Source organism: Jaculus jaculus, chromosome 1 (assembly GCF_020740685.1).
Source record: "Jaculus jaculus isolate mJacJac1 chromosome 1, mJacJac1.mat.Y.cur, whole genome shotgun sequence".
Classification (NCBI taxonomy): domain Eukaryota; kingdom Metazoa; phylum Chordata; class Mammalia; order Rodentia; family Dipodidae; genus Jaculus; species Jaculus jaculus.
The window spans coordinates 17,905,330-17,928,938 of NC_059102.1; the positions used below are offsets into that span (position 1 = coordinate 17,905,330).

Here is a 23,609-nt window from a genome sequence, read left to right on the forward strand (position 1 = left end):
CCTAGCTTAATCCTTCCTAACTCTCCCTGGAAGTCCCCATACCTCTTTTCTCCTCAAGCTCTCTAGGCCAAACCAGCTCTCAGGTTTTCCATCTGTGTGCGTCCTCCTGGGCCTCTGCATAGGGCCTTGCCTTTGCTTGGGATGCATATATTAGAGCTTCAAGGCCGTGATCAGATTTCATCTCTAAAGGTCTTATTGGAATTCTCCCAGACAGGCCCTTCCACTCAGGACTCCCTCCTCCTGCCTGTACTCTTGCTTTTATGTTCACCATTAATCATGGCACATTGAGAGGGCTTATTTATATGTCTGTCTTCCCCACTGGAAAGTCAGGGACTATTTGTTATGCTGTGTCTACTCAGCACCCAGTTCCCTTCCTGGCCTGGAGCAGACTTTCCCTCGTTGGGAGGTAGCTGCATGACAGAGAAATGTTCTTAGAAACGCTGTAGCCTGGGCTGGAGAGATGGCTTAGTGGTTAAGGTGCTTGCCTGCAAAGCCAAAGGACCCAGGTTTGAGTCCCGTGTACCCACATAAAGCCAGATGCACAAGATGGCACATACATCTGGAGTTTGATTGTAGTGGCTGGAGGCCCTGGCACACACATTTTCTCTGTGCCTCATTTTAATTTTATTTTAATTTTGAGAGGGTGAGGTGGAGAATTGGCACCGCAGGGCCTCAGCCACTGAAATCTAACTCCAGACACTTGCGCCACCTACTGGGCATATGTGACCTTGCACTTGCCTCACCTTTGTGGGTCTGGCCAGAGAGTGGAACATGGCTCTTTAGGTTTCACAGGCAAGAGCTTAACCACTAAATCTCTCCAGTCCTTTTCCTCTTTACAAATAAATAAATAAAAGAAAAAGAAAAAAAAAAAAAGAAATGTTGTAGTCCAGTGCTCTTTACAGACGGTAAGGTCAGAGAGTGGAAGGGACTTGTCCACGGTTATCCTGCTTGGAGAGCTTTTCCACGATACTGATCTTTTGGCTGCATATAATAGATACATCTGATCTATTCCTAGGGCCTCAGCTACCACATCTATGGATACCTTAGCGCCTTCCCTCCCCACCCCAGCATCTTTCCAGCTTCACACCATGATTTCCAGTGGGGTCTTAGACGATACCATCTGTTTATTTTTCAGTTACTTCAAACCCAGTCTGTCCAAAATGGATCTCACTTTTGCCCTTTTCTCTTCCTGAGTTCTTGTCTTATGTAAATGAGTTATCAGGTGTCTGATGTGCTATCCAATAACCTGTAGGGCCATCTCCAACCCTCTGCCATCCTCACTCCCATACAGGACCATCTCTGGGCCCTGAGGAGATCACATATCCTTGTCTTGCCTGTGTTACTCTTCTCTCGCTGTGTTCCTATCTTTAACTTAGACGTTGCATGGGCATTTACCAATTTATATCTGTGTAGTTTCTCCTACCTAGCCTCTTTACTGCCAGGTCTTGTCTTGGTTCCTTGGTGACTTGCGGAAACCACCTGGCTACCATCTTCCTTTGTAGACTTGCTGACCTGCCTCTGTCTTGCCCCAGACTGGGTGGTAGGCAGAGCAGGTTGACCAGCTGCTTTTCCATTTGTACTGCCATCCTTTGCACACAGTGGTCCTGGAGGAAGGATGCACATGTTAGGCTTTCATTCACTGGGTGAATCTCAGCTTACTCATTTCCTTTGACTCATCTGAACTCACTATACCTCAGCTTTCATGAATATAAAATGGGGTAATGGTAACAATGACTTCACATGTTCTTGTAGATTATGTGAAATTCATAGTGTAGGCCCAAATCATTCTTGATCCTTGATAAATCATGGTCACTTAAAAAATTTTTATTCTTGGGCTGGAGAGATGGCTTAGCGGTTAAGCGCTTGCCTGTGAAGCCTAAGGACCCCGGTTCGAGGCTTGGTTCCCCAGGTCCCACGTTAGCCAGATGCACAAGGGGGCGCACGCGTCTGGAGTTCGTTTGCAGAGGCTGGAAGCCCTGGCGCGCCCATTCTCTCTCTCTCCCTCTATCTGTCTTTCTCTCTCTGTCTGTCACTCTCAAATAAATAAATAAAAATTAAAAAAAAATTTTATTCTTTATTTGTTTATTTGAGAGGCAGAGAAATAGGCCAGAGGAGAGAGAGAGAGAGAGAGAGAAAGAATGGGCACTCCAGGGCCTTTGGCCACTGCAAAGGAACTCCAGACGTGTGTGCCCCCATATGCGTCTGGCTGATGTGGGCCCTGGGGAATTAAACCTGGGTCCTTTGGCTTTGCAGGCAAACGCCTTAACCATGAAGCCATCTCTCCAGGCCTCATGGTCATTTCTGATGCATGTCTAAGGCCATATTAGCTGTTGGCACACTTTTGACTCTAAGATTGGGTCTCTTATTCTCCAACTGGGGATTGAAAGAAGATGATAATCCTAAACCTTCAGGAAGGCTGCTCCTAAACTACCCTGAACGAGGAATAAGAAACCCTTCCTGGGGCCGGAGGGATGGCTTAGCGGTTAAGGCGCTTGCCTGCAAAGCCAAAGTACCTCGGTTCGATTCTCCAGGACCATTTAAGCCAGATGCACAAGGTGGAGCATGCATCTGGAGTTCATTTGCCTGGCTAGAAGCCCTGATATGCCCATTCTCTCTCTCAAATAAAGAAATAAGAATAAAATATTTTTTTTAAAAAAGAAATCCTTCCTGTATCTAAATAGAAGGCCCTAGAGGATAGCTCTGCTTCCTCACAACCCATCTTGAGGCTTCACTCCCTGTTGCCCAAGGACTTTCACTCTTTTGCATCCCTGGCCCCTGTCCTGAGGCTTTGTGTTGGGAGAAGGGTTTGTTTTGATCACCTGGGGCAGAGCTCTTCCTGTGCTTAAGGATTCTTGTGATCAGCCTTCCCTTTTCGGCTTCACTGACTCCCATTCCTCCAACCTCATCCCATAAATCTTCCCAGCGCCCCTCACGGCAGAAGAATTACTGCTTCCCGCGAAGGGCGTGCCTTAAGCCCAGGAGAGGCTTCGCCTGTAAGGGCTGTACTCAGTATGCTCACATTTCAGTTTCACGGACCACTACTGGTAGGTTTTATTCTCTTCCTCTCCTGCCCATCCAGAAACCCATTTTGATTGTACAACTATGTGAAATGATAAGAGGTATGAAGGGAAGAGAGATAACCACTGTGAGTAATTGTGTTCATAGGCACCTTTGCACATTGCTTCTCTGTGGGCGTACATGCCTATGTGTCCACACGCACGCACAGGCATTCTCTAATACAACCCCGGCTTCTACTCCACACACTGATGACCAGACGAGCCTTTGCCTGTCTGGGTCATTGACCACTTCCTCAATGCGACATTGTGTTCCAGGACTGAAGCAGTAGGAAGCTGGAGACCATCAAATACTTTGCATAGAGTTACTGTAGGTCGGTTATCAGCAAAAGGGATATCAAACATCAGTGAGTGACAGGTAATTGCATGAACCAAGGAGTGTTACAAGGTGCGAAGTTATTAACAGCCAGGTTGTATGTCCTTCCTTCTCTTTAGTCCTCTGAAGTGTTTCTTTCTGCCACCTCTTAATTTGTCTGCTGCCCGAGATTGTTCTTTTCAAAGGAGGCCAGCTTTTTCTGTTGTTGGTTTTTTGTTTTGTGGGATAGAGCAGCAAATTCTCAAGAGACTCTATCAAATTGAGTGAGTAGGTCTGGGAGTTAGGAAACCCATGTTTTACTGGGAGCTTCATGCCTGACTAGCTGGGGAATCATGGGCTAGTGATTGCTTTTCCTGAAGGTCAGTTATTGGTCTTACAGTGAAAAGGCACTGGACTAGGTTGGTGTTTAATAGATTTCCTCTCTTGAGAGAGAGAGAAAGAGAGAGAGAAAGGAAGAGAGAGAGAGAGAGAGAGAGGGAGGGAGAGAGAAAGAGGAGAAGAAGAAGGAAGAAGAAGAAGGAGGAGGAGGAGGAGGAGAAGAAGAAGAGGAAGAAGAAGAAATAGAGAGAGACCGAGAGAGAGAGCAAGAGAGGGAGAGAAAGAATATGGGTGCACCAGGGCCTCTTACCACTGCCAATGAACTTCACACACATGTACCACTTTGTGCATTTGGCTTTACGCGTGTTCTGGGGAATTGAACCTGGGTCACTATGTTTTTTTGGCAAGGGCTGTAACATTGAGCCATCTCTCCAGTCCAGATTTCCTCATTCTTAGGAAAGAATTTATATGTTGAACCTTGGATCATTTTTAGACTTACTGCTTTTCTATACAGTACTTTCTTCATACCAAGGAAACTGCCATTTATATTGTTATTATTAAAACATTTACATAGAGACTTGGGAGATTTCTCAGTGGTTAAAGGTGTTTACTTATAAAACCTGTTGGCCTGGGTTTGAGTCCCTAGCATCCATGTAAAGCTAGGTGCAAAATTTGGTGCAGGGCTGGAGAAATGGCTTAGCAGTTAAGGCACTTGCCTGTGAAGTTTTAAGGACCCAGGTTTGATTCCGCAGTGCCCACATAAGCTGGATGCACAAGGTGGTGCATGCATCTAGAGTTCATTTGCAGCAGGTGGAGACTCTGAAGTGTGCATTGTCTCTCTGTATATATCTGTTTCTTACTCTTTCTCTCAAATAAATAAATAACTTAAAAAAGAAGTGGTACAAGAATCTGACATTCATTTGCAGCTACAGGAGATGTTGACATACCTATACTAATATACATGTAAATGTGTAAATAAATTAAGACTACAAATTTGCATATCATGATTTATCCAGCGTGTATCTCAGTTTGAACTTAAATGTATTTAAGCATCTTATTTGAATACAGACAATAAAGTAAAAAAAAATATAAACGGAGAATGTGAGAAAGGGGAAAATGAGGCTAGGAAAGAGAAAATGAAGGCGGAAGTGAGTTTGGAAGGCAAAGTGCACGCTGCAAGATTCTCTTTGAATAAATTAAATGCTCAGAAGGGCTATGTTTGTTCTACAGGGATAAATAAAAACACACGGACTCTAGCTGCAGTAGGACTCTTGGAGGTCATTCTGGTCCAATCCCCTTATTTCCCTGATAAGAAAACTGAGAGTTCCATAAATGTCTATGACGGTGAAACATAAATTGCCCGGGACAGTGGTGACAAGTGAAATTAGGTGCATTTGTTTTTAAAGTGATATCGGGGGCTCGCCATATCCTGGCATTTCCCCACCTCCTTTCACTTGTCCTCGACCTGTTCGGACTTCTGCCCCATGCTCTCCCTGAGTGAAGGGTACAGTGACAGAATGGCCTTCCGTTCAAGGGATAGCTGATGGTCATTGTTTCGGAACAAGGCTTAATTAATTGGTCCCTAACAGCAGGGACGAGTGGCTGGAATATTTATTTTCATATATTTTGTCCCCTTCAGAATTGTCTTCAAGGAAAAAAAATGAGAATTTATTTGTTGCTTTCAGCCCTCCCAGCCCTCAGATTTAAAAAAAAAAATTAATCTTTCATCTGTAATTTTTTGTTAAAGAAACTAAGCACTTCCTCTAATTTAGAGACTCAACTAGCTGGGTCAGTGATGAAAACGAATGGGTAATTTGCATAAGGGGCTAATTTATTATGTCCCACAGGCATTTCTTTCATCTCTCTTTCCATTCTAATTAATGTTCTAAGGGGGCTCTGTCGCCATATCAGAAATTAGGGGTAAAAGCAGCCATTGTTAACCTTTGTGACGATGATTTCTTGTCTTCTGTGATCTTTTAACCATTTCCCCTCATGTCCAGCATTTCACAGTGAGCGCTGACGAGTGCTTGGGAAGATCTTTGGGGGGTGTGCTCTTTTCCCAATCTTGCTGCAAGTAGTGGGCTGTAAAATATCAAAATGGGGCTGAGAGATGGTTTAGTTAGTGGTTAAGGCACTCGCCTGTGAAGCCCAAGGACCCATGTTCAACTCCCCAGATCCCAAGTAAGTTAGATGCACAAGGTGATGCATGTGCAAGGTCGTGCATTCACATAAGGTAGCACACACAATGGTTGGAGGCCTTAGAATGCCAGTTCTCTCTTTCTGTCTTAAAAAGAATAAAAGCAAAAAGAATCAAAATGGCCCAGGATAACCTTGCTCCTACTGCAGAGGGGTCTGTAAAACATAAAAAAAAATGGCCCCGGGAGCTGGACAGCTTAAGTACAAGCCCTCTAAAGTGCGTTCAGACACACGAGCACCCAACACACACATTTTTAGGTGTGATTGTGTATCCTCCTGTTTGGGTATGTATTTACAGTGGGCGAGTGTAGAGGTCTATCTTACCAAGCGTTCTGCCCCAAAAGATCTTCCCTGACACGTGTTCCACTTGTCCTGGCTGTGACACTGGCAAAGACAGCTGTGTGTCACATAGCTGAGGAAAGGAAAGAGAACAAGTAATTTCTTCGAAAATCAATCGCAATTTACTCCTGCTAAATTGGCGAACGTCCGCCCTGCTCACGCATTAGCATATGACAGGCCTTTAATCATTTGGTCAACTGGCCTATTTTTTGGTCAAAACACAGTTGCTTCTGGGTCTCTGCCCATCCCGGACCTATGTGTTCTCCAAAGCTGCAGTGTTTTTAAAGGGGAGGGTCAGAGGAGAGGCGACCCTTTGGGAACTCACCGAGAAGTCCCTGCTGTGTGAACTTCACTGAGCCACCCGTGCACGTGTGTCAGTCACCTGCTTTTTTTAGGTCCCAGCCCATTAAAGTGAAGATGGTACCCTCTGGGTTTTGAGGAAGGAGACTTGAGTTCAGAGAAGTCGAACAGTTATTCTCAGGGACAGACAAACAGCCAGTACTTGGAAGAGTTTGGATTCACGGTTTGCTCCCATGGCCTTAAATACAATGCTTCTTACTGCTCCTGGATGATGTGTTTTTTTTGTGTATGTAGTATGTGTGTGTGTGTGTGTGTATAATGTGTGTCCATGTGGGTGCAGGCGCACGCGTGCCCCGTACGCACCCAGGCAGAGGCCAGAAGAGAGCTGCAGGTGTCTTCCTCGGTCCCTCTTCCACTTCAGTTTTCCTGAGCCAGTTTCTCTGATCCCAGAGCAGTCAAACTGATCAGTGTGTCCCAGGAATTTTATCCTGTCTCCGCGACCCCGCCCCGCACAGGACTAGGGTGACGGGAGTGCCATGACAATGATCTGGCTTTTGACATGTTTGCTGGGGTTGGACCCAGGCCCTCATGCTTACACTGTGAGCACTCTTAACTGCTTAGCCGTCTGTCTCTCCAGCCCTCCTCGTGACATTTTAAACACAGATCTGGATCTTTTATTCTGAAAGATGTATTTAGGCCCTTCTCTGCCTCTTCAATTCCCAGTTTCTCTTCCTGTCTTCTACCTTGAAGCAGCGTTTGACAAAGGCCCTTTAAAGTTGAAATATAAGCCAATATCTATTATTTTAATATTTGGCCCTGCATTCTGATGGGTTCTTAATTGACAACCAAAATCCAGAACACGCATGCTATTAAAACCATTCCTGCGGAACTGCAGAAATATTAACCAAAGAAGCAATTTCTGGATTCTATCTTTTTTTTTTTTTTCATTTCTGTGTGAGACGGAAGGTTTCTAAAGTAGAGCAGAATGCCTGGGGCCGGTCCTTGTCATGCTGTCATATAAATAGCATTACACAGTGGTGAAGAAAGGAAGACATAGTTGAGTCCCACTTTAAGGTGACCTCAGGTGCTATTCATTTGTCTTCCACCACGCTGGAGCTCGCTCCTTTGACTTCCCAGTAACTGTCCGAGAAAGACCACGCCAACTGTTATTCCCGTCTCCCTTTCACATTATTATTTGGCGAACACTTAATAATGTATGAAAACAAGCATTGACTGCACTGTTTGTAGGAATAGGCCAGTGGGTTTTTTTCTCTTTCTTTCTTTCTGTTTTTTGTTTGTTTGTTTGTTTTAGGTTTTCGAGGTAGGGTCTTGCGTTAGCCCAGATTGACCTGGAATTCACTATATAGTCTCAGGGTGGCCTTGAGCTCCCGGCGATCCTGCCTCTGTCTCCCAAGTGCTGGGATTATAAGGCATGTGCTGCCATGCCCAGCACCAGTCTGTTTCTTAAAGCCCTTGTTTCGAAATGTTTCATTCATTCTTGATCCTATGTGTTTCAAATAAACTCTTGATGAAGCAGATACCAGAAGATCATTAGGGTCCAAGGAGTCCTCAGTGAAATGACTGATTTTTTTATTTTTAAAAAAATTTTAATGGCAAGTAACATTTGAATGGTTAAAAAAAAAAGTAACCAGGGCTGGAGAGATGGCTTAGCGGTTAAGCGCTTGCCTGTGAAGCCTGAGGACCCCGGTTCGAGGCTCCATTCCCCAGGACCCACATTATCCAGATGCACAAGGGGGCACACGCGTCTGGAGTTCGTTTGCAGTGGCTGGAGGCCCTGGCGCGCCCATTCTCTCTCTCTCTTATCTGCCTCTTTCTGTCTCTGTCACTTTCAAATAAATAAATAAAAATAAACCAAAAAAAAAAAAATTAAAAAAAAAGTGACCAGGCTGAAACTCTGCATATATTCCCAATTGGAAACAAGTGTTCTCCCCATGATAATTTACGAGAATAAACATAATCAATTACAACTATGAGATGCAATGCATTAGGCATCATATTGCAGTAACTTGGTTAATCCTGGTTGAGCAGTGAGTACTCCTTGCCCCACGAGGAATAAGGCAACGGAGGCCTGAGTAAAGTTGTCTGAGGGCATGTGCCTGATCGTGACACGGCCAGCATTCTCATCCAAGAAGTCAGCTCCAGAACTCATGTAGTCACAGCCATCTGCACGTGTGCGGAAGTGTCCTGGGAGTGCTCAGTGCACAGCCTGCACGCGGGACTGTTAGACACATTTTACCACGTGATGCATACGTGTGCATTAGTATCGACTTCAAATGCCACACTCATGTGTATCATATATGCATATTATACACATCACATATAACATAGCACATATTCTATGTTACATATGACACATACTATATATAATTACATGACCTATGTTATATCACATATGCTATATACGTAACATATATTTATTTTATGTTTGTGTTGTTTGAGGAAGCGTCTCATTCTGGCCCAGGTTAGCCTGCAACTCACTCTGTAGTGTCAGGGTGGCCTCTAGCTCTCAGTGATCCTCCTACCTCTGCTTCCCAAGGGCTTGGGATTGAAGGCGTGTGCTACCACACCACACCACACTCAGTCACATACATTTATTTTAGAATGAGAACAAGAACTGGTTCGTTTCTGGGTTCTCACTGTTTTTTTTTTTTTTTTTTTTTTAAGTAGGGTCTCATTCTGGCCCAGGCTGACCTGGAATTCACTATGTAGTCTCAGGCTGGCCTCGAGCTCATGGCGATCCTCCTACCTCTGCCTCTGGAGTGCTGGTTTTAAAGGAGTGCACCACCGTGTCTGGCCCCATTGTTTATTTTTGTAGTGTGACATAATTTTATTCCTTCCAAGTTCATTGAGAACTTACGAAGAGCATGGTGACTGGGAAGTAGAAAGGATCCTACCCTTTCATTGCTTTCTAAGAACTCATTGTTTTGTTTTTTTTTTTTTTTTTTTTTTTTTTTGGACTAAGGGATAGAAATGAAGAAAATAGGTTATGGTGAGTGAACAGGACTTGATGCATGGCTCACACGAATCCCTACCAAGGCGCTAATGGACGAGGTGCAGTTGTGAGTTGATGAAGGGGCCTTCTGAGCGGATTTTGGGTGGTGAGCGGCAGTTTGGTAGTGGAGACCCTGGGGCGGGCATTTGAGGCCGAAGCAGCAGCAGCATGGGCAAGACACAGCACGCCTGGGGTGCTGATAACAGGCAGGGCCACTAGACGAGAGGTGGGTAGAAGGGCAGACTTACTAGGCACGGGGGCTTGGCCTAACTTTGCTGGCGCTTTTAGAGTGAACCATAGCAAACGGCAATTTTTGCAGCTCACCAGGGCAGAATAACAGAAATTCCACCTACTTCTAGTAGTCTTCTCTCCCGAAAGGGTGCACAGATGATCTGGATGTTTCTGGGCTAGAGAACGGCACGAGGCCTGCCTGGGTCGTGCTTCCTAGAGAAAGCTCCCTAACAGGAGGTGAGTGATGCGGTCAGAGCACTGGGCTGCCTCCGTTCCTGCTGGAGAGACAGCAGGGAGGGGTCACGTTCATGCCCCTCCCAGACTTACCAGTTCCTGGGGAGGAAAGATGCACAGGGTCCCAGAATGTGCATGCCGCGTAGGCTGTCTGTTATTCAGTTGCCCAGGACGGACAAATGAACGGGGCCAGAGGGGTGGGTAAGGCTGTATGGGTGGGTCTCCCGAAGGCAGGTGGGGGACCCACGTGGAGCGGAACACCAGCAGGGTAGATGCAGCCCAGCAGAGATGAGTGCAGCCTTGGATACTAGGACGCGTTTTGGCTACAGAAGAAAAGGAGGTCTTGGCTCCTCCCAGGCGTTGCATGATGTGGCTGGAGAAAAGAGACCCTCTCTGCTAGTGGCCCCTTGGAATGTGCACAGCCTGTACCCCCAAGAATAATGACCTCTCCATATGGCTTTCTGTAGTACCCCTGTCCCACACTGTCCTCTGTTCTGGGACCAAGGTGACCTCTGTACAGTGGCTTCAAGCATGGGCTTTGTCTCCCCTGCTGAGCACTGATCTATCCTGGTTGGCGAAATGGCACGGGCCAGTCTTCCCTGTTGACCACTGGCACCCTGATGGGTGGCAGCCTGCGTGTCAGGATGCGTGCTCATTTATTTTTATTTTCTGTTTTCCTTGTCTGTGTTTCACTTGGCCCATTTATTTATTTATTTTTGCACTAAATTCTCAACTGGATTCAGGATATTTCGCAAGAATGTCCAAATAAGGACACAGAGGTTCTCAATGCATGGAGTTGTCCCTGATTGCAAGCAATACCCAACAACGCCAGCACATCCCCCCCCCCCCCCCGCCAGAGGACAGCATGCGGAGGAGTACAGGCTTGCAGCCTGAGGCCAGTCACTGCTCAGTGTCCGCTTGGCCCTGCCCGGTGTGTCGATGGCTTCAGTGCCTGCGTGGATGAGCCGTAGATGCTTCCCTCCTTGGTACCCAGAGCCTGGCAGTACTTCCCCATACACGGATCCAGCAGGTAGGCCATCTGGGATGCTTCCAGAGGTAGGAGAGAGGATAGGGAGGACAGGCGTGAGGTTTTCATGATCGTAGGAATTTATGCAATACATCATTGCATGGTGGGGAACAAACATCTTGCAGTTAAGCATGCCCAGGTTTGAGTTCCCACATTCCAGCATTCACTCTCCGTGGGAACATGGTTAAGCACTCTCTTACAACCCTCTTGGTCTTCTGTCTGTAAAGGGGATAATAATGGAACCCAATCCACAGGGGTGTTAGTGGCAACAGCCTGTTTAGTGTGTTTTGGCAGTGCTGGATGGTTCAGGAAATAAACAAGTAACTGCTGGTACGTTCCCTTTGTCCCCATTCTAACTCTGTTCTTTCTCTCCGCCCGCCTCAACTTATTGGCTAACATGGGAAGAGATGGGGTGGATTTAGATCTCTGGAAAAAATATAGACAATAGAGTAACACCAGTAGCTATACCTGAAACAGTAATCACCAAATTTGGTTCACTTGGAGATATAGATCATCTCTCAAAACAGCAGCATCTGGTATTCTTCCAGAACTTTCTGTGTGCCATACTGTGCTAATTGCTGGGGGGATGGAGTGATAAGCCAGAAAGAAAGAGCCGAGCAGGGTGAACTGGTATGGGAGTAGGGTAAGGGAAGAGAGGGGGGAAAATAGAGGATGCAGGAAGGGAAGTCCAAGAATGAGGTGTGTAGACCCAGGGAGAGGATTTTAGGTGAGCCAAGGCACGTTCGTGGGAGAGGAAAGAGTATTCACCCAGCACAGAAAACTAATGTTGAATATATGAGTCCAGTATTGAGCGGATGTGAACTTGGTAGGAATGAAGTGTTTTTTTTTTCCCCCCTGTGATTATTCTCGAGAATGTTAAAAAAAAAAGTAATGTTTGCAAACAAAGTAGAAACAGCCAAAGCATTGTTTTCTATTAGCAGCCCAAGGTTCACTGGCTCTGGGTATTTTTTCATTCTTGTCTTCCAAATTGTAATTTTAAAAGATGAGGCATTTCATATTCAAGAGTTTCCTTTGTCTGAAATAAATTATTCATTTCTTCCCAGTTTCAGAAACAATGAACATACTACTTAATGCATCACAATTAAGCGGGTGTAGCTTCGCATCAGGTTATGTTCCCTACATTTTGGTGGCCCACAGAGCCATGCATCCTCTATCTTGTCGACATTTATTCCTCGGCAGCAAAGCAGGAAGTCAGAAACCCAGAAATAAGTTCTCTTTCTCTCATGGTGGGGGTGGGAGTGGGGTAACTTCAGACCCCAGCAGCCTTGTTTTTGACATTCCACAGCTGTTGGTGGCTCTGTCACTCTGCATGGAAAGTGAGCTTCCTGGGACTATATTGTGTGTGGGGTCAGGTGAGGGTCAGAATTCTTAAGCACTGCTCACTTAGCTCAGTCTCCTTTGTCTGGGATGGAGATCCATCTAGAATCCTTTCTCAGAAGGGCATTGCTTGGTTGGATGTGACTTCTTTTTGGGGGGAGTGAGGGCAGCTACTCCTTAAATGCTGGTTGGTCACCTGGAGGGGGATGTTTTATAAGGATCTGTCTTTGGGACAGCCCCCACCCCCGTGACGAGGTTCCTCCTTAGCAAGGTAGGCCTGGCTAGTAAGGATGGGGATTTCCACAAGTCTTCTCCAGGCTGGAAGGCGGAGCTGTGGTGGTTTCGCAGGCTGTCAGTGGGATGCCTCCCACTCGTTTCAGCCCCAAGGGTAGAGTCACAGCTGGCTGTGGTTGCCAAACCCTGAGAAGATTTAATTGTGACGCATCTGCTGGACCTCACAAATAGGTTATAGGATGCTCTTCTAGGCTATTTTACCAAATCTTTCCAAAAGCCCCCAGGGTTGGCTTGGAGAGGAGGCATTCCTCTTTGCATAAGAGCAAACCCCCACCCTGAGGAGTCCAGTGACCTGCGTCGAGTCTTGCAGCTAGTTGGTAGCAGATCTTGAATTCCAGCCAACTTTGTCCAGCGTCAAAGGCTTCACTCCTTGTACACCAGCTTGCCGGCTGCCTTTCTGATTGTTTTGTCAAACTCAGCGAAATGCAAGGTGGAGTCTTGGCTACCTCTGGCCTAATCTGCTTTTTGTATTTGAACAGAAAAATGATCCTATCTCCCTTCTTGTAACAAGGGTGAGGAAGAAGGACCTGGAAGTGGCCACTTGTCTTGGATGCTCTCCTGGTCTTGTCCTTGTTTACTGGCTAGAGCTTGCCCTGGCTCAGCTGCAAAGACCTGAGAGCCCTTAGGACCTTGCCCAGGTGCTTACGATTTGTGTCTTTGCAGTGTCTGTGGAGTCTCTTGCTTGGACTTGTGTCTTCCATGTGGGGGTGTAGCAAACAGCGTCAGGTTCACTGAGATGAACTTCCAGACCAGGCACAGTTAAGGAGGAAGGGATATTTATTGAAGCCTAGAGATCCAAGGGAAGTTCCATAATGGCAAAAGAAGCTGGCCTGCCTTCACAGGCCCAAGCAGAGAGAGAGAAGTACAAGCCTAAAGGTCAAAAGCCACAGCACACTTCAGGAACTCCAGGTAGGCACACTTTGCCTATCTTTAGATTGAAATCGGAAACCCATCACCACAATTTAAGATCCACCCAGTGATACTGCCTCCAGCCAGATGGCTGCAGATGCAAACTACAAACAAACAACTGAATATATTGGGGGCCATCTATTCAAACCACCACAAGGGGTTCAGAAGACAGGAGCCAATGGATATGTTCCCTGAGGTATCTGAACTTTCAAATTTTGCAGTGTGCCCACACAGCTTCCTGCCAGATATTTCTACCAAGATACCTGGCCATAACTCTGCCGTGCTTCCTATTGAACTGGGTTAGTCTGGGGCAGGAGGAGTAGGCATATATTTTTTTAGACTCTTAGGGAGGCATTTTTATGTATTGATGGAACAGTGCTATAGTGCAAAGAAGGAAGACTTGGAGGTGCGCCTGAGTTTACCTCCTTCATTATGTTATCACACAGGCAAATCGGCTGCTGTACGACTTAGCGGCATGTTGTCTAGAAGGCAGAGGGCATCTGTTGTGCAGAGTCCTTTTGAGGGTTGGGTTTGTGTGGTGACAACACCCTCCTCTGTGGGGGACCACAGAATGATAGAAGTTCTTACTACAAAACAGTAATTTGTCCACAGCACTTCTTTGTACCTAGGAGGCCCCCCCCCCCGATAATCCACATGTTTATCCTCAATGCTCAGGGTTGGAGGAGGTTACCCCTTGAATGCTGGCTGGTTGGTGGATGCAGTGAAGGGTATATCACAGATTCCTGGCTGCTCCCTGGAGGCCTTTCTCCAACTGTACTTGCACTGATTTGTCTGGAAAACAAAATAGCCCCAGCATGCAGTAGACACCAGCTGTATACCTCCCTTATGATCTACTGGGCTGCCAGATAACCTTGGGAAGAGTCAGTAAAAAAGCAGAGTGGATGTGATCGCACCCCAGGAAGTGACCTGCTGCTCCCCACCTCACTCTTCATTAAGAGCAGTGAGTGGACGTACAGAAACGGCCTTTCGGAAATGACTCTTACCTGCAGATCTGGCTGGCTGTTCAGAAGACAGACAGCCTTGGAGAACGAGGGGAAGGCCAGTGCATGTGGGTTCCCAGGCAGGGGAGTACGCGGAGTTGAGTGGAGAAATTTCCTCTTAAGAGCAGAGCCAAAGAGCTTTTTAGATAAGCACTCTGATAGGCCTTGAATACCTTGCAAATATTTACCCTACGTGTTAAATACTCACAGAGTGAAATATTTAGAACACACTGGAATCGAACAATTTGCGCTCAGGGTTTTATGTTTCCTAACTATTAATAACAACTAACACAACCAAGAACCTACCGTACTTGGAGGAGCTCGTAACAGCACAAGTGACCAACCAGGAAGAGACTCTCTTGCCCCTCCCCCCTCAGTCAGTTTCCTGTCTTCATCGCTGTCCTTTTCTAAGATATGTGTGCTCTCCCCGGCACTGCTGACTTTGGCACTTTGCTCTGTAAACCCTGACTGTGTGCCAGGTGCCACCTCACATGCCCTTGTGGGGAGTCTCTGCGGGTCGAACGTGGGATGCTGGCATTTGGAGACTTAGTCTCCCTAGCAGCTTCCAAAAGTAAAGAAACTCTGTTGACAGAAGTGTTTAAACTCCCAGAAGGCTGGCATTGGACATGAGAAAGTGTGCGTGTGTGCATGTGTGCATGCGTGTGTGTAGGGGTGCTGGATCAGAGTCCTGAGTTAGATTCTGAAGATTCCATTAAATTAGTTATTTTATTTTCTTTGCTGGGCCTTTCTGCTGTCTGACAGGGTGGGGTATTTGGGTCATTTCAGGGTCCCTAACCTGACAATACAGCACATTTTGTGCAGTGTCTGTGTGGGGTAGGGGGGTGCTCTCTGCTCTCCTCTGGCCCCCACCGTGCGCTGCTTGGTTGACAATGACCGTGTTGAAGCCGGGTGGATCTCCTGAGAACCTGCCACGTCCTCCTTGTCAAGGTTCTTTGTACAACTTCATCCACATCATCAGGGACGTTCACCATGATAACTTTTGTGAGCTGGACATTGTCCAGGGTCCTAGGAACATTGGTGTGGACAAGACAGATGACATTACTGAAGATTATAGTCTAGTGGGGACCCTACAGAATGATTACCACAAGCTGGATATTAAAAGACTTTGTTTACAAGGAAAGAGAGAGAGAGAATAAGAGTGAATGAATAAAAGTGAGCACAGGTGAACCAGGGCCTCTAGCCACTGCAAACAAACTACAGATGCATGCACCACTTTGTGCATCTGGCTTTACATGGGTGCTGGGGAATTAAACCCCCAAACCTTTGCAAACAAATAGCTTTGACTCACTGAGCCATCTCTCCAGCCTCCCAACTGTTTTTTTTTATGTTTGTTTGTTTTTCGAGGTCGGGTCTCACTTTGGTACAGGCTGACCTGGAATTAACTCTGTCATCTCAGGGTGGCCTTGAACTCATGGCAATCCTCCTACCTCTGCCTCCCAAGTACTGGGATTAAAGGTGTGCGCCACCATGCCCGGCTCCAACTGGTTTTTTAAAAACATTTTTAAAAAATATTTTTTATTTACTTTTATTTATTTGAGAGCAACAGACAGAGAGAGAAAGAGGCAGACACAGAGAGAGACAATGTATGCTCCAGGGCCTCCAGCCTCTGCAAACGAACTCCAGACGCGTGCGCCCCCTTGTGCATTTGGCTAACGTGGGTCCTGGGGAATGGAGTCTTGAACTGGGGTCCTTAGGCTTCACAGGCAAGTGCTTAACTGCTAAGCCATCTCTCCAGCCCTCAATTGATTTTTATCTATTTATTTGTTACAGACAGAGAGAGGGACAGAGAGAGAGCGAGAAAGAGGAGGGGGTAGAGAATGGGCATCAGGGCCTCCAGCCACTGCAAATGAAATCCAGATGCATGTGCCACCATGTGCATCTGGCTTACGTGGGACCTGGAAAATCAAACCTGGATCCTTGGGCTTCACAGGCAAGTATCTTAACAGCTAAACCATCTCTCCAGCCCCCCTCCAACTGGGTTTTGATGGCCTTCATTCCCCTGAAGAAGAAGCAGACCAGCATGGTAATGAATGAGAGGACAGTGGCCGCCTTGTCACACAGGAAATCCGGGAAGGACTTCTCTGAGAAGGTGACTTTGGACTGAGATCTTAAATGACAAAAAAGAAATGGCCATTTTGAAAACCAGTCAAACAGCACTGTTGGAGGGCGATTGAGAGAGAGAGAGAGAGAGAGAGAGAGAGAGAGAGAGAACTGACAGTAAAATGCTTGCCTTATAAGCAGAAGGCCTGAGTTAGATCCCTATAGCACACGGCTGAATGCTGGGTGTGGAGGTACATGCTTGTGATTCTAGAACTGGGGAAGTGGAGACAGGAGGATCTCTGGTTTCATTAGCCAGCCAGTCTAGCCTAACTAGAGAGTTCCAGGCCAATGAGAGATCCTGTCTTAAAAAAAAAAAAAAAAAAAAGTGAATGGCATTCCTGAAGAACAACACCTGAGGTTGTCTTCTGGGCATCCACACACATGTGAGCATCTGCATGTGCACATGTACACACACACACATGCACCAACACATATGAACACACACACACACACACACACACACACACATTTTGACAGGGTTCACAAGGTGAAACAGGGGCTAGTGTGGTCAGTATGAGCCAACCATGATTTCCTTATGCTACCCCAGACAGAGGGCCAGAGATGGTGCCAAGTGCCTCTAGTGCTTGGGGTCTGTGGGGAGGGGAAAGGGCGCTGGGAGGCTTCAGGCCATGACACCGGTTGTCCCTTATCCTGGAAGTCTCTGTAGCTGCATGCCTTTGTTCTCAATTCTGAGCAAGGCGCAAAGAGGCCTTCTGAATTGGAGACTTTGTGTTGGTTCGAGTGTGACTTGGAGTGACCCGCTGTGCCCTGCTGCATTCCAGATATATGATCTGAAAATGCCATTCTTAAATGATCGTTCTTTTTTAGTGTTGCATTCATGTTTTCTATTGATTTATCTTGTTTAAAAAAAGACTATAACTCAAAGGAAGATAATGATAGGCTGTTGACATTAAGAGGGTCTTTTGTGATCACCAAGACCGGGCCCCAACTTGATGGATGGAAGATGAAATTAAAGGCCAGAATGATTAAGGGGAATGTAAGGACTTCCTCTCCCCTCACTAAAAATGTAGTTATGTCCAAGGAGGCCTGACAGGCCTGAAGACGGTGGTACACAGGGGATAAAGCTTCTGTCTCCATAAGCTTGTGCCATCTCAGAAGACTTCTCCGACGTGGCCTGGTCTTCTTATCTTGTCCCCTTCTTCTGAGGCCTTATTTTCTGCCTTCAGATATGCCAGCTTTGTTCTAGCTTGGAGCTGTTGCTCTTGCTTTTCTCTGTTGCCCAGAATATTCTCCATTATCATCGCTGGCTGACTTGACATCTTCATCCCAGAGCTTGCTTGTAATCACTCAGCTAAATGCTCCCTCTGTTCCCCCACTCACCTCCAGTTCTCTGTTTCATGGCTTCTGCAGAACCAGCCCCATGCAAAATGATTCTGCCAATCTCCTTGCTGTCTTCCTCTCACTAGAATGTTAAAGTTGCGTCAAAACAAGGACTTCGTCTAGCTTGTTCAGAATGCCACACGATATCTACTTAGAAGATATTTGCTGAGTGAATGTTTGAGAAAATACCTGTGGTGAGTGGGATCCATGTGACCAACTACTCACTTGGTGCCAGTACGTAGTGTCCAGTACCTGGTACTGGGTGAATGAGGACAGGTGTGTATGGTCTCGCTGCTAAGCAGTGTACCCGCCCAGAGTGGGCTGTCTGTTAGAAGTTTGGATGATAAAGAACTTGGCTGTTTTTATCTGCTTCCTTGTTTGTTTTGAGATGGGGTGGGGTCTCATGATACTGCTCAAGCTGTCCTTGAACTCTTTTTTCTTTTTTCAAGGTAGGATCTCACTGTAGCCTAGGCTGACCTGGAATTCACTCAGTAGTCTCACAGTGGCCTTGAACTCACGGTGATCCTCATACCTCTGCCTCCTATGCGCTGGGATTAAAGGCGTGCGCCACCACGCCTGGCTGACTTGTCTTTGAACTCCTGAGCTCAAGTGCTCCCCTCGCCCCTGTGTAGTTGGGATTACAAGCACATGCCACCACACACCTGGCTGAGGACTTGATCTTAAAATTTATACAAAGTATGAAGAGCCACCTACCTGCTGGAAGCAGGTAACTATCTGGCAAGTTCTATCCCTAAGAACACAGCCCCTTGACCTGTAGCTCTTGAGTCTGCCCTTAATGTTGGAGCCTGTCACCACCAAGGTAAATAAGACACAGTCTCCCAACAGCTCCAGGTACTTCTTCGGGCATAAGTGACTATGGGCTTCATAGACAGCAGCATGGCACTGGAACCAGGCACTTGGTCATGGATGGTGACCAAAGTCACACTTGCTGCCTGCCTGCTCCTCAGTAGCTTAGGGGAGAAGGGCTTGGTGCACAGAGAATCCTGGATAGGAGACAAGCTCTCAAGGAGAGGCAGGTGCTGCTAGTAGAACCTGTAACAGGGAGCCAACTTGGCCAGGATAGGAGGAATGTTCCAGAACAAAGAACGCAGAGTGCATGGCCTGAGGAAACAGGCGAGAGGCCAGTGTGAGATGGGCCTGGAGAAGTCATCTGGGGCTGGTGACAGCAGTGGGAGGGAGTGGGGGCCTGTGCAGCCCGAAGCCTAAACTTCGGAATGCACCGTGGCCGGCACTGTGTAGCCAACATGGTCTCCTCAGCCCACTGTCGTCATTGACACATTTGAGAAGAACGAACTGCACCCATCTGGGAAAATCACAGGGCTGCTGTGAGACAGACTGTCCTCCATTTGTTGTTTTTCAAAGAAACTCCCATTCTTTTTACACAGGCGCTTTAACTCTCCTGCCTCAGTTTCCTCAACTGGAGTTCCCTTCCAATCTGTCCAGGGACTTTATAGGCCTGCAGGCCAGGTTTTAGTGGGTTATGGAGGGCAAAGTACTTGGCTGCCCCATGGTTTTGGTGTGCCTTCAGCTGTGGGAAGGGAGTGGATCCAAGACTATGTGGACACTGAGTCCTAGTGCTTTGGAACCAGGAGCTTCAGGGAGCTTTTGCTTAAACTGCAGGTGGGATGTGAATTGTTGCTGCTGTCCACCTGTGGGGGCTTCAGGTCATCTTGAGAACATCTCTCCTCCGCAGAGAATACGCTCTGTTCCCGTTGTCACATGGGTAGGGACAGCTTCTGCCCATCACAGCTGCTCGGAGCAAGTCTGAGTGTTGTAGGTGAAAGCTTGGGTCTAGTGGTTTTGGTGATGGTTTTTGCCTCATAGCTTGAGGAGCCTCCTGGTCTCCAGTTCTGGGTGGATTCACTTGCCTCTCTTCCCTTTCCCTCCATCCCCAAGGCCTCATTCTGGAAGAAGTGTAGCACCACAGATCTGTTGAACACATTCCCCATTGGCCAGGAGTAAGAGTTGCATTCAAATATACAGAAAAGGCTGGGAGTGGCTGGAGAGATGGCTAGTGGGAAAAGTGCTTGCTGCCCAAGTCTGAGGCCTGCGTGCAGATCGCCAGCACCCAGAGAACATGTCGGCACCTTCCTGTAACCTCAGCACCAGGGAGGTGGAGACAGAATCCCTAGGCCACTCAGGCTAGCTCGACCAGCTGAATTGGTGAGCCATAGGTTCAGCTAGAGACACTGTTTATTTTATTTTATTTTATTTTTTATTTTATGAGAGAAAAAGAGAGAGCAGGAGAGAGTACTAGCGTGCTAGGGCCTCCAGCCACTGCAATCAAACTCCCGACGCATGTGCCCTCTTGTGTGTCTGGCTTATGTGGGATCTGGGCAGTTGGACATGGGTCTTTAGGCTTGGCAGGCAAGCGCCTTAGCTGCTAAGCCATCTCTTTAGCCGGGGAGACACTGCTTTAAACAACAAGGTGGAGAGTGACTGAGAAAGACACCTGATGTCAACCTCTGGCCTCCACATATGTGCAGGCTGCAGTCACCTCGTTGCTGGCACAAAACACCCAACTAAGAGCAGCTTGTGGGAGGAAAGGGTGTATTTTGGCTTATAGACTTGAGGGGGGAAGCTCCATGATGGCAGGGGAAATTGATGGTATGAACAGAGGGTGGACATCATCTCCTGGCCAATACCAGGTGGACAATAGCAGCAGGAGAATGTGTCAAACATTAGCAAGGGCAAGCTGGCTATCATACCCATAAGCCCACTCCCAACAACACATCTTCTCCAGCAAGACTCTCATTCCAAAACTGCTATCAGCTGGGGACCTAGCATTCAGAACCCATGACTTTATGGGGAACACCTAATCCAAACCATCATAGTACACATGTGTACACACACGCACGCACACACACACACACAAAGTTGAGAGGATTTCAGAAAATATCTGAGGACTCATCACCTACAATGAACATATGCCACCATTCTTCTCTTGTTTTACAAAAGAAACCATTATAAGAACAGCTGAAGATTCCCAAATAAAATTGGGGCTGCAGAGATAGCTTAGCAGTTAAGGCGCTTGCATGCAAATCCTAAGGACCCAGGTTCGATTCTCCAGGTCCCATGCAAGCCAGATGCACATGGTGGCTCATGCATCTGGGGTTCATTTGCAGTGGCTGGAAGCTCCGGAGCTCTCATTCTCCCGCATACTCTCTCTTTCTCCCTGTCTCTCTGGCTTTAAAGATTTAAAATTGAACAATTCTATACCTATTTTCTTAGTGCCTTTTCTGGGTCCAGGTATGTTGGGGATATAGCAGGGGGACACCAGGAAAAGTCTTTGCCTTCAGCAAGCCTACGTGTGACCAGTGGAGCATGTAATTCACGGCCCTTGAGTATCTGATGAGGGCAGAGAGAGGAGGTTGGGGACAGAGAGATGGGAATGGGAACTCTTTGTATGAGGGTCATAAGCCTTGTGAGGTTTTGTAAAGAGCCTTTGAGTTTGCAGAGGCAGCCAAGGCCCAGGCTCAGAAATGGAAAGGGCCTATGTGGACAGGTGAAACTGAGAGACGAGAGGGAGGGAGAAAGATAAAGAAAGACAAGAAGAGGAGATGAGAGTATGGGAATGAATGATGCTGGGAGAGCTAGCCAAGGAAGTGGTCACGTGGCTCCAGGGCCTTGGAGTCCATGAAAGGAGTTTGGGTACTGGTCCAAGTGCACTGAGAAGCTCTTGGAAGAACTGAAGGATTTTGAAGAGGGTAATGTCGCGATCAGATTTACGATTAAAAGAGCCTCTTGACTGCAGACAGATGAGAGGAGGATCAGGGGAAAAGTGGCCATTGCAGCCTCCGCTCCAGGGCTGCTGGGAGCTCAGGCCGGTGTTACTGATGAGATGCAGTTAGATGCCAGGTGCCCTGGGACATAATGATGGACTAGGGATGGGCGAGAGAGAACAGTCAGGGAAGAATTGTAGGCATTTGTGCACTCATAATGCCCCTTTACCTGGGTAGCATAGAGCTCTTTGCTGAGGAGGAGAAGATGGCTAAAGAGGGAGAGGTGCCACACCTTCTGTGGGTTGTGTGGAAGGTTCCATATCAACTCCCATCACGTCTTTTGCCCATGGGAACATCCCCGCCTCTCCAGAAGTCCTTTTTTTTTTTTTTGTGGAAATGGTGTTCATCCTGTCTTTACTATCTGTTTTACCAAACATATTTTCCATGAATAATACACTTTTTAAATATTCATATTTATTTATTTGAGAGAGAGAGGCAGATAGAGAAAGAGAGAGAGAAAAAGAATGGGTGTCCAGGGCCTTCGGCCACTGCAAAGGAACTCCACACACATGTGCTATCTTGTGCATCCGGTTTATGTGGGTACTGGGGAATCTAACCAGGGTCCTTTGGCTACATGCAAGCACCTTAACCGCTAAGTCATCTCTCCAGCCCAATAATTCACTCTTGATAGTCATTTATATTTCATTTCTTTGTGTCTGAAATGACAATACTGAAATCATGTTATTACTTTTATCCCTCTGTGAGTATATGGGGTATTTGTACCTAGAAATAAAATAGTAGGTTATGAATCATGCTTTTCTTTTTTTTTTTTCGAGCTAGGGTCTCACTGTAGCTCAGGCTGACTTGGAATTCACTGTGTAGTCTCAGGGTGGCCTTGAACTCGCGGTGATCCTCCTACCTTTGCCTCCCAAGTGCTGGGACTAAAGGCGTGTGCCACCATGCCCAGCTTCATGCGCATTTTTGGTGACATTTTTATTGAGGTATAATTCACATACACGCACCTAGGGGATGTGTATTTTCAACTTGTTTTTAAAGTCCCCCCAAATTAGTTTTTGCTTTCAAGTAGTCAGCTTTCATTTAACTAGCACATTAACAAGTTTTTTTTTTTGCATGTGTGCAGATCACATATATGTATTCATATGCACATGGGTGTACACGTGTGGATGTGCATGTGCACGTGTGTATGAGTATGGAGGTCACTTATCTTTCTCAGTTAATCTCCACTTTATTATTTGAGACAGAGCCTCTCACTGAACCTAGAGCTCATGGTTATGATAGACAAGCTAGCCAGAAAGCCCCACGGAACTTCCTGTCTCCACCTCCCCAGTGCTGGAAATACAGGCATGTGCCACCATGCCCAGCTTTTTTACCACTCTAGATGGAGTCTTTTTTATTGGCAGGTACCTTGTCGGAGTTACTTTATTAAGTGTTCAATTTCTAGTAATTACTGTCTTTTCTGTTTCCTTTTTTTCTTGACTACTTTTAGAAAAATTTTAAAAAGGTACTTTATTTTTATTTACTTGAGAAAGAGAGAGAGAATAAAATACCAGAACCTCTAGCCACTGCAAATGAATTTCAGGTGCGTGTATCACCTTGTGCACCTACTTGGCTTACATGGGTACTGGGGAATTGAACCTGGGTCTTTAGGCTTTGAAGGCAAGCACCTTAACTACTACGCCATCTCTCCAGCACAGAGATAATTTTCATCTATAGAAAAAATAGGGCTGGAGAGATGGCGTAGCAGTTAAGCGCTTGCCTGTGAAGCCTAAGGACCCCAGTTCTAGGCTCGATTC

General features: G+C 46.7%; 1 protein-coding gene across 3 annotated transcripts in view; it reads left to right on the forward strand.

The window, feature by feature from the left end:
* Gfra1 (GDNF family receptor alpha 1) overlaps positions 1-23,609 on the forward strand; it is a 234,377-nt gene that overhangs the window by 8,276 nt on the left and 202,492 nt on the right. The window contains exon 1 of one of the 3 annotated variants that reach the window (XM_045146732.1): positions 10,924-11,051. The exons of the other annotated variants lie outside the window; for them this stretch is intronic. Coding sequence (XP_045002667.1) covers positions 10,961-11,051 — 91 coding nt within the window. The 5' untranslated portion in view covers positions 10,924-10,960. Of the gene's footprint in view, positions 1-10,923; positions 11,052-23,609 lie in introns of those variants that run through there. 3 annotated transcript variants of the gene reach the window in all.